A 13,678-nucleotide genomic window follows, 5' to 3' on the forward strand; every position below is an offset into this window, starting at 1 on the left:
GAAAGGGGTGCAGGCTAAACAATACTCAGCAGCGAAATGTGGTTAGAGTGGGTGTTATATAGTGAATGAGGTAATTAGAAACAGCTGTGTGCAATGAGTGCAAAGAATGATTGGAAATGTAGTCCGGGGTGCTATGCAACAGTTTGTGTAGTGCGAGAGTCAATGAAATGGAAAGGGTGACCTCTGGTGGTGAATAAACAGAAGTCCATGGACTGAATTCGTGACAATTACTGTTTTTACTGTATTTTTGATCAAATAAATGCCTTGATGAGCACTGAAGAGACTTCTAAAAAAAACATTACAAATATTACTTATCCCACAGTTTTGAACGTACATGGAGGTAGTGCATTTAATAATTTAATAAATTGTTACCATCTCAAAAAAATTTTTTATATATTGCAAGAATAAAGCATCTTCGTTTTTATAACGGTAAATGTAATTGATTTAAGACTGAATGCATTTTCTACATTTGTAGTTTTTTTTTTTTTATTCTTAAATTTTTTCATTTTTTTTTAAATAACCTTTTTATTTTCATATTCTTGTTTCTGTATTTGTTCTTCTGAAAGGCGTCTTGTTCACTAGTTGGATAAATCAAGTGGACCAATGTTTGTTTAAACTTAGTATTTTTGATTTAGTTATGCAGAGAGGGCAACTTAAGGACATTTCGTTCATTTCTAGATGGTTCTGATGAGGGTGCAGAAACCATTGTGAACCATCCAGAAACTAACCAAAGGAGCACCAAGTAAAAGAACAGAAAAAAGGGAAAACAACTGGCAAAAAGCATCGATGTTTTGTTACCAAAATTTGATTGCTGACTCTTTAAATAGCAAACTGATTCTTAAATGAGTTTAGGTGAAAAGACAGTGAAATAAAACTAATAAAAAGACAGCAAAAGCAAATAAGCATCACAATGTAACTACTTGGAAAACTTGTCTGATCAGCACCCAAAAGAAGTCAGACAAAAATATAACTCAAAGCACAAGGCAGTCTGTCAGAAAAAGTTATATTTTAAATAGAATTTCTCTTTGCATTAAGAATCAACATGTATATGAATCTAAACAAAATATGAAATAAAATGCAAATAAATCTACAGTTGCATAAACCATCATTTTCCATCTATTTTTGTGATCTCTTTGCCATTCTACAATGGATAAAAAAAAAGTTCGAATGTAATCATTTCAGGATTTCAGGTTTTCCTATTAAGCAACTTTTTGTATTCTCCAGTTGACACAGTATTTCATTTTTTTTGTAGTTTTAGTTGTTTTGTTTAAAACGGTTGTGCAGACACAGAATCATTTGAGTTACATAAAGCTAAATAGTGGTCTATAGATAATGAAAAAACATAAATATTCAGTAAAATATTACATAAAAACAAACATGTTTTTAATTTGTCACAAAAATCAGGCACAACACCAGATTCATGGTGCCAGATTGAAATAAACCCTAATCAAGGTCTTTGACCTTTCTGTAGTCAGTTCTAATGATGATCATGAGAAGCCATCATTTTTTTCAGGCCGTTTGCTCTTTATCTGTGCTTATGCTACATGCGTCAATGTAACTGTTCTCCCGATTTTGTCTTCAGACATCAAAGCTTTTGTTGACCAAACTGGAACATGCACAAGTTTAGCTTTTCAAAAATTTTTTACTTTGACAAATATGTCAATGTCCCACTAGAGGGCAGAATTAAACTTACTTAGGGCTGCTGGATGACTGAAAATGAAAAATGATTAAATCAAAAATGCTTAAGCTTGTAAACATCAAGCTGCAGCTATGCACTTTAACCATAAAATATCTTAAAAGCATGTCATTTTGAGGTAAGACATCCTGGATCAGCTAAAAAGGCAACTTATTCTGCTATCCAAAAATAACTTATTGTCTATGTCTCTTAATATTTTATAACATCTGTATACACATTTAAACAATTTAGGCAAAATATTATAATAAAAATTACAGCGATAACTGCTATATAGCCTAATAAAATATACCTTTCTTTAAATGCTAGCAAAATGTTGTCATTAACATTTGTTTTACTGCCTGTATAAAATATGGCCTGTATGAAAATTATTTTGAAACTCTCTGACTACAACATTGAGAGTCTATGCTATACAGTTGGGTGCAAAAGGTTGCATTATTCCCCTCGCAAATTCCCTTAAGTGGTACTGTAACAAAAACCTTTTTGTTTTATTAAGTCCTGCTATCTGACATAACATAACATTTCACAAGACAAAATAATTACAGAATTTTGATGAACTGGCCTTTTTATTCAATCTTGGATATGAGTTTACATTCCTTTGGTTCTTATGATGGTCAGTGTGAAGCTTTATTGATGATGATCAGGAACTGTTTGCATGTTTTGTGAAAGTTATTCATGAGGTTTTTGACTCGCCACCACACACACACACACACACACACACACACATATATATATACAGTGGGGCAAAAAAGTATTTAGTCAGCCACAAATTGTGCAAGTTCTCCCACTTAAAAAGATGAGAGAGGCCTGTAATTTTCATCATAGGTATACCTCAACTATGAGAGACAAAATGAGGAAAAAGCTCCAGAAAATCACATTGTAGGATTTTTAAAGAATTAATTGGTAAATTCCTCGGTAAAATAAGTATTTGGTCACCTACAAACAAGCAAGATTTCTGGCTCTCACAGACCTGTAACTTCTTCTTTAAGAGGCTCCTCTGTCCTCCACCACGCTAAGTTCACATACTTGTTCCTCCAAAAAAAAAAAAAAAAAAAGCTACAGCCAGTTATTCTGCTTTGAAATGTGTGTTCCGTGTCAGCATGTCTGTTTTTATTTTGGTCTGTGTGATTCCGCCCACTGCTAATTTACCCAATAGTATTTAGACACACTGGGTTGCCAGTTAGCGGAAAACTTAGCAGTATTGCAGCCATGGAAGCGAGCAAACAAACTGGGTCAGAGGTCGGAGATTCTACCCGACCTAAAAAGCCTTGGCATCCAAGCTCTATGAACAGAGGCTTATTAAAACATAGATAAGTCAACTCATCAATTTACAGTGTAAGCCTTGTTTCCCTCCATTATCAATTGTGCTCATTCCTGTTTCGTGTCCTCAATCTGGCAACCTGCAATCTTTTGAATTTGGACCGCAGTACCCATGTCAACTGCTAGCTGTCAATATCACATACTGCACCTTTAAAAAGTCTTTTTTAAGAGATATAATAAGCCATGAGCCAAACCAACCAACTTTGAGGTCAATCACAAACATTGCGAAATTTGATTTTAAGCAAAGAAAGTGTTTGAAAATCAGATAAACACAATAATACAAAAGTGAAAGAAATGTATTCTCATGAGGCATTGCAAATGTCATAATCAAAATGTTAAATTATGTGGAAAACTCATTCTGCATCATTCTCAGTACTACTTGGGAGTGGGCTTGTCGCAATTCTCTGATTGGTGGACTCTGATTCTCTAAATGTTGACTCATGGGTAATGTAGTTTTTCACCAGGAATTCTGGAAATCTGAAATTATAATTATAAAATTAGTTTAAATAATGTGGGCTGGTGGCTTCAACAAAAGCATATACCATCGATTAGCAACCTCATAGCTTAAAGTAGGTCTGTCTTTAAAGGTTTTTATGTTATTGTTGAAAATCCATTGCCCTATGGAGAAAGTGAATGGGATTTTGACTTCCAGAACCTGATTGTTGCATTCTAGAAACTTCCTGGCTTGAATGATTCAAAGTTGTAAGGAAAGTTACAGAGTAACTCTGAGTCACAAAGCACCAGAAACCTACATAGTTATGTCCCTTTTTGAAATGTGTCTTCATTGTTGAATCCAGAGTTTTCACTTTCCATGCAGTCATCATTTATGCCAATGAAGTGAATTATTCTTATCACATTAGACATACTTTAGAAGAACAGGGAGGGCAGATGCAGGCAAACAGGTGTATTATATTGTTTTAGGTCTCTCTGTCTCTATTGGAAAAGAGCTTTATGATGTATTGAATATATATGAAGTGAAACATGGTTTAGTTATTAAATACTACAAAAATTGTATTTGTTGTTCTTGTTCTGTTTATTTACATATTTATTATAATTATAAAGTTCCCTGAAAGTATGTTCACTGATTTTTTAGGATTAGGACAAAAAAGGCTACAAAACTGAAAATGAACAAAATAAATACACAGTATAAATGTAGCAATGAATCTTGAATTTCAATGAACCAATGAATTTTTATAAAAGTTTTGTTTCACTTTTGTTTCTTTATGAAGTTTGACATGCTGAATATGAAAATCACATTACTTTCTGTGGATCATTAGCAGTGTTCATATGTGTGTGTGTGTGTGTGTGTGTGTGTTGACAACTTGTACAAGCTAATCTGTTATTACTCATGCATAAACATTACATGGTACATGCATAATACTGAGATAACAAATTAGCAAACAGTTACCAAAAATGAATCCAAAACGTCAGAAGTGTACGTTGGATGCTTTTTGTCTTTTATGACTGGTCCCAAAATGATCTGGAATGTTCCAGAAAGCACTAGAATTAAAAAAAAAATGTTAAAGAAACTTCTAAAATGTTCTGATCATGGCAAAAGCGAAATATCTTTTAAAATTAATAAAAACAAAAATGTCTGTTCTAAACCAATGTTTCATAATTAATAATAGAAGTTCTAAAACTTACCCGACCAAATTATTTACCAAAAATGTATTACATTCATACGTGTATCAAATGCAGCAGCCATTTTGCTTTTTATCGGGCTGTATTACAGAAACCTCAGTCTTAATTCTTGACTTAAAGGGGTCCTATAATGCTTTAGTTAGTCTGTAATGTTGCTGTTTGGGCATAAAAAAGATCTGCAAAATTATGTCCACTTCAAAAGGAGATATTTTATTTAACAGAAATCACTTTTCAAAAACTACAACGAACGACTCGTTTGGACTACAACGCATATTTTCCGGGATTTGTGATATCACAAAGATCGACGAATGTGACCTGGTTGAGCTGCACTAGAGAAGGCAACTAGTGTTATCACCATGTCGGAGACAGTGTTGGGAGTAACGCATTACAAAAGTAATAATATAATAGTAGTATATTACGTTTTGCTGTAACAGGAGGGGAGGTTAACGTTTTTGATTAAAGATGAGGCACATGAATAAAAAAGAAATAATGAAGTGCACGGATAAATTATAATAAACACTGTATTCCATTAAAAAAATAAGAATTTTCAATTTTGATTTCATCGGAGACAGTGTTGGGAGTAACGCATTACAAAAGTAATAATATAACAGTAGTATATTACGTTTTGCTGTAACGCAGTAATATAACACATTACTAATAAAATTTGGGTAATCTCAGTAAGGCAAGTTACAACAACATATTACTAACACGGCAAAACAGCACCAGAGAAAAAATTCCGCGGGTAAAATAGTTTGTCTATCTTCTGTTGCTGGAATTAGATGGTTGAGACGACTGCAGAGACGGATTCTACATTTGTGAGATGGACACACTACTGTTATTTTCAGTTTATCGGAGAAAAGGATAAGAATGCATAGCAATATGTGCAACACCAAACTCTGGACATGGAGAAATAGCACGAGTAAAACCTGGACTGGTGCCACTAACAGTAAGCTATCGGAGAGAGCTGCGGGTCGGAGAAGAGAAAAAAGGAGGCGGACGAACTAAGTTTAACTAAAAATAACAAAATCTGTTTTTGTTAAATCATAGTCTATATGACATTGTTAATCATTTTAATTATAGGCCTATAATTCAATTGTATAAATTAATAGACCTGTTTAAAAAAAACATTCTCAATGAGGAGTAGCATAAGCTAAGAGCCTAAATTTTAATTATCCTCACAGCGCTTTAAAGTTTTTTTTTAAACAGGTCTATTAATTTATACAATTGAATTATAGGCCTATAATTAAAATTATTAACACTGCAGTCATCGATGAAAATTAAGAGCAGCTTTATTTCGTGCACAGATTTTCAAAAACAACCTGTTTAACGCGAAATAGGTTTCTTCTCATATTTTTCACTATGCGGGCCACAAGAGAAATATTAAGGGAATAATTTAAGACAGATATATACCAGCATCAGCCTATATTGAAGTAATTTTGTCTATTGTTGTCTCAGAGAATATGCGCCGTTAATGCAGCGTTATAACGATAACGATATAGTTCTAAAAATCGTTCTCAATATTAAACAATAGCATAGTTCACACCACAACTATAACGATAACAATACAGAGGAACGATATCGTTGTGATCCCTTTCAAAACGATTTTTTTCCAGCTGATGAACGATAAAACACTGACAGCCAATCAGAATCTATCCTGCCTAACAAGCTCAAGAATTTAAAGCGGCAGACGCGCCTGCGCTTCGAATAAACAGACGATATGGTTCGCTGGTGTGGACGCTAATATTGTTATCTTTATAGTTATGTTCTTGGTGTGAACTGGGCTTAACTCTTGCACAGTTTGCGTGTTGCTTGCTTGTGTTGCTTGACCCCGCCCCCATAATATCAATCGTTTATAGGCCACATATTAGGCTTTTTTTATGTTTATTTTTTTAATGTTAATGTAAGTGACACCATAAATAAGTGTACATCATTAGGATGAAATCGTTCAAAATAGCCTATAGGCTAGGTATTGTGTTTATTGTTTGTACATTATAACATTTCGCTTTATTTACTGGTGTTATTTATTATTATTATGAATGTAATAATGCGGTTTGTACTTATCTGTGTTTAACCTAAACTACAACGCAACATTAATGTAGACCTACCACATTACCCTCCACTGGGTGTAGAATGAGCAGCAATAAACTACATTTTGGCATTTTATAATACTTCTGTGGATATTTTGGTGAAAGTAACTCAAAAGTAATGTAACGCATTACAATTCAGAGACAGTAATATTGTAATGTAACTAATTACTTTAGTAACTAGTAATATATAATGTATTACATTTTGGAAGTAACTTGCCCAACACTGGTCGGAGAGACACGCTAGCTTTCCCAAGGCAGACGATCTTAGAGTGGTTACAATCATCTGGGTTTAAATCGCATTTCAGAAGGCGGGCCTTCATTTGATACAGGAACTGTTCGAGCCGTTCATGCCTGACTGGGGAAAGAGGTGTTGTAATAATGTAAAATATGTGAAAAATTATGTGTTTTTCGAATAACTAGTATGAGAGCCTGTTCTAGTACACCCCCAAAACAAAATCAAGACTTTGTAAAAGAGCATAATAGGACCCCTTTAAGATTTGAAGAATTTAGTGAATTTGGTTACTAAACAGATAACAGGAAAAGAAATACTTACAATTGGCCATTATATAAAATTCCCAAACATGTTTACAGGTTTTACAGAATTGACACATCAAGGTTAGATTGTATAAACATAATTAGCCTACTCTAAATTAAAAAAATGTATCAAACTCAACCTGTGTGATGTTATAGCACTGGGTGGAAGGAGGGCCTTAGTAGGCTATGAAAGACTGACTGTGATATTGCCTGATAGTATTTTATATACCGGTAGTTTAGTAATATTGTTTCTTTTAAAGAAACATGGTATAATATAATATGGTATAATATAGTATATATATAATATATAATATAAAATATAAAAAGTGACAAACATTCTAACTAAAACCCGCTAAACCTATGGCCGCTTCTCTATTTTGTATGTTTTATATAGACATTAAAGCACAATTCAACTATATTTCTTGTGTATAATTCAAAATACTGCAATATCAGTCACCTAACGAACGAGCTTAACGACCTGGAGCATATTAAGATAAAATACTTTAAAATACAAGATAAAAATAATGTGCAGGTCCTGCACATTCCGCCGGTGCTGCAGCACTATGTCATAGCGACCGCTCGAGCCAGCAGCGGATTCAGAGCGGACAGCAGAGAGCTGCATCACCGAGCAATGCACTCCACAAGCGTGCAGATCCTATAGAAGACTCCTGAACGAATGTGTGATCTGGCATGGATTCAAGAAGGCATGTCATGTGCTTTTTTGTTCAGTGAAACTGAAGAAATGAGTAGCGATTTCTCTGGAAGAGGAATGAGATGCGGGGAACTCCACCGCGACGCCTCCTTCCGGGAATAGAAAATGTGTGGGGGGAGATGGAGGGGTTCATGAGACACAGGATGAAGGGCAGAGGAAAAGACACTATAGAATTGTGTTGCGTTTTATGGAGAGAGGGACACCTCTGCGTGGGACAAGCTATTCTGCTTACCTGTGATTCTATAGAGATTTATGGGGCAGATGGACAGCAGGCACATTTATGAAGGAATATAACTGTGAGAAGATGCTTGCATGTTTAATATTACTTATTAATCCATTAGTTTCAGTTACATAGTAAAAAAAAAAGTGTATTTTTAAATCAGCCATTTTATTTTAATCCATGCAATGTTTCTGATCTTCTGCTGTTAACTTTTTTTAGGTACAAAAAATGTATAGGAGATACTATCACCCAGTCAGTCAATTCATCTATGCATAAATCATCCTTTCGGTAATTTCTGGCATGCAAAAAAATTGAATGTCTTTACTGTATTTGCTGTCTAGAACATGTTTAAGCTATTGCAGAGTTGCCAGATGCCAGACTTGGTAATTGGGTATGTCAACTGTCTCTCAGGCTTGTCTTAAAGATTTACCAACAAAGCAAGCTTTTTCTAGCAGCCAAGGTCATTTTAAAACCAAATGAGCTCTTATTAGCTGACTCACAGCTTCTTGGGCTAAAAGAAAATTACAGATCTTTTGCTCTTGTGAAAACAAACGGACAATATGGGGAACATACTTTACTGTTGCCGTAAGGTGTCCGAGTTTGTTAATGCCAAGGGAGTTGAGGAACAGTCTCTGCTGCTATCCCGGGAGAATAGTGATATAGAAAGTCTTTCTCCTTCAAGAAGCTCAGCTGACCTACTGGCCTCTCCTGTTCTGGACCAAGATCATCTCCTGTTCCCAGACATCATACTTAGCAGCAACCTTCGCGTCAGAGGGGACTCGATTCAGCCTTTGGAGCTCTTGTTGGCAACGAGGGGGGAAGCACAAGATGTCAGAAGGGACGAAGGAGTTTATGAAAGCAATCTACGAAATGGAGGAGAGAGAAATAGAGAGCTGGTGGGGCCGCCAAGCACAAACATTACAGGCATAAATCAATTATACTCCGCAGAGGATGAATGGCCCCTTCTGTCGTCCCTGTACCAGATACCTGCTGCTCAAAACCGAATATGCACTCATGGACTGGAAGCAGACACTTGTAAATCTCATGGGATGGGACTATTTGCAGATATTACGGTAAGTCGAAATTCATTTTCTGGTCATGTTAGCATTCCTGTGCTTGCTGCATCTTCACTGGATGCCTCACAAAGTGACATTGACGTCAGTCAGAGAGAAGACGGCTGGACTCAAACAGAGCAGTTCATTGAACGTGAAGAACCTAAGGAGCAATTAAGAGTAAATGTAAAACACACCGAAAAGAAACAGGTCAAGAAACTACTGAGTGAACCAAACAGTGCAGCACAAACACCTCTTGATGCGATGAAGATGCAACCTGCGTATGGCATTACAAGTGAATGTCCTTTGCTTCAGGAGACGCAAAGGGAAGCACAAACCTTGGAACTCCTAGCACAGCCAGATGACTTTGAAGACTCGCGAAGACCAGACCCAGAGAAAAATGCACAGAAGTATGAGACACTAGAGATGGAAATTATAAAGAGAGAGCATGCTAATGAGAATGCTACTACAACTGCAGAGCTTCTTCTTTGTATGGAGAAGAACATTTCTCATGTAGAGCAACCAGACATTACTGACATGAGCTCTGGGCTGATGGAGCATGAGTTAGGGGAGATTGAGCAAAGCCTGTCACAGATGGACCAGGATTTGATGTGGAAAAAGAAGGAAGTAGACCAGATGCAGTGGGACCTGGAAGCACTAAAGCAGAGCACAGGGTTATCACTGCAGGATTCTGAGCAGACAACCCTCGCTGTGACACAGGTAGAACAAAGAAAGGATCAGACTGAACGCTTCACACTTTTTGTGGTTGATAAACTGTTCCTGGCCACTCCTAACATTTCAGGTGTGTATTCTGTGTAGGGGTGCACAGTATATAGCAATATAATTTTTTTTTAATTATCAGTATTGGAAATATTGGATATTTAATTGTGCATGCTCATTTTTACATTAAGACTTATTTAATGCTCACAGCTCACTTAAGGTTAATCTTTAATAACATTTTCAATTAACTGAGTATTAATATTAATTAATTGAATATTATAAAATGGATAGTTCCGGTCCTTGATCCTGATTGGCTGAGCCAAGTTCGAAGCTGTTGTAAATTACACTACAAACATACACCTTTGTTTACATTTGTGTGTTGCTCGGCAACCACTTTGTTGGAACCACAACCGTTTCTGAGGTTCTACATTGTTTGGCTGAAGAATAATGTTTTTATTAATATCATTACACTTTATTTGCTCTGTTTTATTTTGTGAAACCTTACTACGTATATGGAATAACCGTTTTATAAAAGCAATAAGCCCCGTGAAGCCGTGGTTTACAGTGAATTTATAACAGCTAAGGGGCGGTGTACGCACCTTAGCTGTTATAAATTCACTGTAAACCACGGCTTCTTCGGGCTTATTGCTTTATTAATATTAATTGAATAACAATGTAATCATTAGCCAATTTCAGTTTTCATTCTGTACAATATGTGTTGTTATGCCAGCATTTAAAACAGTTAATTTTAGTGTTTAATATTTTAATTATTTTGTTGTTGTTTTTAGAAATGCATATCATTTTATTATTGGTCAGCCATTACAGGAAAATAATTATTGGCTAAATAATAATAAAATCTAAACAAATATATAACAGGTCTTTTAGGTATTTGTATTGTAGTGCTGATAAAAATTTGTGAAGGTTTCAAGGTAGGCCTTAGTTCATCCCAAACCTTTCGTAACTCTTTTGTAATCTACTTGTGATTTGTATTCTTCTCTTTTCCAAAATACAAGCTCCCAGCCCTGACACCATGTCCAGTGGCCATGTGCTAGACACCCCAGCAGACAACTTGACAGAACAAGTTGAGGGCGATCGCAAAAGACAAGAGCTTCCTGCTGTTCCGGACATGGACCCATCTGAGGATACAGGGTTCACAGTGAAGATCCAGGCTCCTGCAACAGAACCCACTGACTTCCAGGTAAAGGCTTGTCACTTACAGGAATTCAAACGAAGCTGCTTTCTACTGTATGTGTGGATATAAATATAGCTGATATTTATCTATCTATCTGTCTGTTTATATTGGGCTCAAGGTGTCACCTTTAGCGATGGTGCAGGAAATTAAGCAAGTGTTGATGGACCGGGAGGAGACCTGTCGTCGTACCTGCTTCTCCCTGCAGCTCAATGGAGTAACTCTTGACAACTTTACCCACCTTAGATCTATACCAGATCTTCAGGAGGGCTCCATTCTGAGGGTTGTGGAAGGTAAGGCCGTGAAATTTACCTGATTAAGGGCCAAATTTACTAAACAGTGCAAACTAGCATAAGATGCAGCCAACTCATTTTCATAGGGTGACCATACGTGCCATTTTCCCAGGACGCGTCCTGGCCAGGATTTCTATATTGCCTAAAATATCTAGGTTTTGGCTTTGTTTGCGTGTGCAGACCGATCGGTGTATGACATCAAAATACCATACAGACGGTTCCTTATGCTTTCAAAATGCTCTTGAGGTACTTTGATGTCAAACACTGATCGATCTGAGCCGCGCTGCTTTTAAGTCGAACACACATCCTATGTACGCATAGTTGCATCCCTTTGACTGTAGATCCCACCTTCTCACACACACCATGATTGGTCCATTATGTACAATGCCTGCATGTTATTGGTCAAACTACTTTTCGATCATTATCTTCAGCAAGCATGAAAAAACAAAGCCAAAACAAATCCTGGCAAGGATGCGTCCTGGGAAAATGGCACGTATGGTCACCCTAATTTTCATAACGACCAATGCAATTTACCAAGAGCAGCGCAAATTAGCAACTGGTAATGGTTTTGTCAAGCGCAAAATGAGTTAAGACATTTCGGGGGGGGTTAAAGGCACCCAAAAATGATTATAGGAAATAGCCATTAATTACTCACCCTCATGTCGTTCCAAACCCGTAAGACCTTTGTTCATCTTCGGAACACAAATTACGATATTTTTGATGAAATCCAAGAGCTTTCTGAGTCTGACATTATTTTTGTTTTTTTTGTGGCATTTTCAGCAGACAAATTTTTGGGTTAAAGGCACCCAAAAATGAAAATTCTGCCATTAATTACTCACCCTCATGTCGTTCCAAACCCGTAAGACCTTTGTTCATCTTCGGAACACAAATTAAGATATTTTTGATGAAATCCGAGAGCTTTCTGAGTTTGACAGTATTTTTGTTTTCTTTGTGGCATTTCTTAAATAATGCCGCAAATACTAGTAAATTGACTAGTGCAAACTTTAGTAAAACAGTTGACGGTAGCCATAGACTTCTGTATTATGGAAAAATACTGTGGAATTCATAGGCTACCGTCAACTGTTTGGTTACCAACATTCTTCAAGATATCCTCTTTTGTGTTCAACAGAAGAAAGCAATTCATACAGGTTTGCAACAAGTGGAGAGTGAATAAATGAAGTCAGAATTTTCATTTTTGGGTGAACTATCCCTTTAAATACTCTCCGACCACAAATTTTGGGAAATTCCTACAAATGCATACATACACTTGGTCAGCCACAAAAATAACTGTCGAAACCTTTTCATCACTAAATTCTGGCAGTAGTTTTTTAATGCCAAACGAGGGTTTGCATTGGTGCAAACTTAACAGTTTGGCCCTAAATCAGATTCACATCATCATAATTGACCAAGTAAGCTATTACTGGAAACTTCACCTAAAAGTAAAATGGTTGAATCTAAAATTTTAGGCATACATATAATTATCACCATTAACTGCCTCAAATTTCTGTTCTTGCTCCCCCTTTAAATATGACCAAGAGCCGTACACTGTTCGAGAAGTGCGTATCCATTTACGCCACATCAGAGAACTTTTAAAGAGCCTGGACCTTACTGATGGCTATAATGGAGTGGAGGGCAGCTCACCATCCTTTCTCAGTTGTGTCACAGAAGAATGTCTGGAAGGTAAGATACCAATCTTAGGATAAGTAGATACCAGGCGTAAAAGTTTGGTTAAAATAAACATATACAGTAGATCCATATAGTAGACCTATACATGAATAACCAGAGTTTATAAAATATTGGAGCTTGTTGGGGTAATATTTGAATACGAATATAAAAATATTATGAATGCGGGTGAGGAATCCCCAAATGTGATTAAAGATGGATTGGATCAGCCAGCAGCTAACATCACTACTAACAGGTGCTCGAGGTCGAGCAGACAGTGGCATTCAGCTCAGAGCGCAGCCGAGCCCAGGACTCTGATAGTGGGTGACTCTATTATCAGAAACATCAGTAGCAGAAATACAACAACATATTGCCTTCTGCAAGCAACCGTTTCTGATGTAAACAAGGAACTTCGGAAAATTCTAATGAAGCACAAGACTGCGAATCGAATCATCATCCATGTGGGGAAGAATGATATTCGGAAAGAGCAGTCAGAACTCCTTAAGAAGGACTTCAGTGAACTCTTTGAAACGCTTAGAAGACTTGAAGTTCAGC

General features: G+C 36.4%; 1 protein-coding gene across 1 annotated transcript in view; it reads left to right on the forward strand.

Moving 5' to 3' along the window:
• Nucleotides 1-8,758: 8,758 nt before the first annotated feature.
• The window catches only part of LOC107581936 (clustered mitochondria protein homolog), a 21,379-nt gene continuing 16,459 nt past the window's right edge, over nucleotides 8,759-13,678 (forward strand). Inside the window, exons 1-4 of the mRNA XM_016267628.1 lie at nucleotides 8,759-10,061; nucleotides 10,993-11,177; nucleotides 11,290-11,461; nucleotides 12,998-13,141. Coding sequence (XP_016123114.1) covers nucleotides 8,768-10,061; nucleotides 10,993-11,177; nucleotides 11,290-11,461; nucleotides 12,998-13,141 — 1,795 coding nt within the window. The 5' untranslated portion in view covers nucleotides 8,759-8,767. The remainder of the gene's footprint in view (nucleotides 10,062-10,992; nucleotides 11,178-11,289; nucleotides 11,462-12,997; nucleotides 13,142-13,678) is intronic.

Source organism: Sinocyclocheilus grahami, unplaced genomic scaffold, assembly GCF_001515645.1.
Source record: "Sinocyclocheilus grahami isolate Dianchi unplaced genomic scaffold, SAMN03320097.WGS_v1.1 scaffold39.1, whole genome shotgun sequence".
NCBI classification, from domain to species: Eukaryota; Metazoa; Chordata; class Actinopteri; order Cypriniformes; family Cyprinidae; genus Sinocyclocheilus; species Sinocyclocheilus grahami.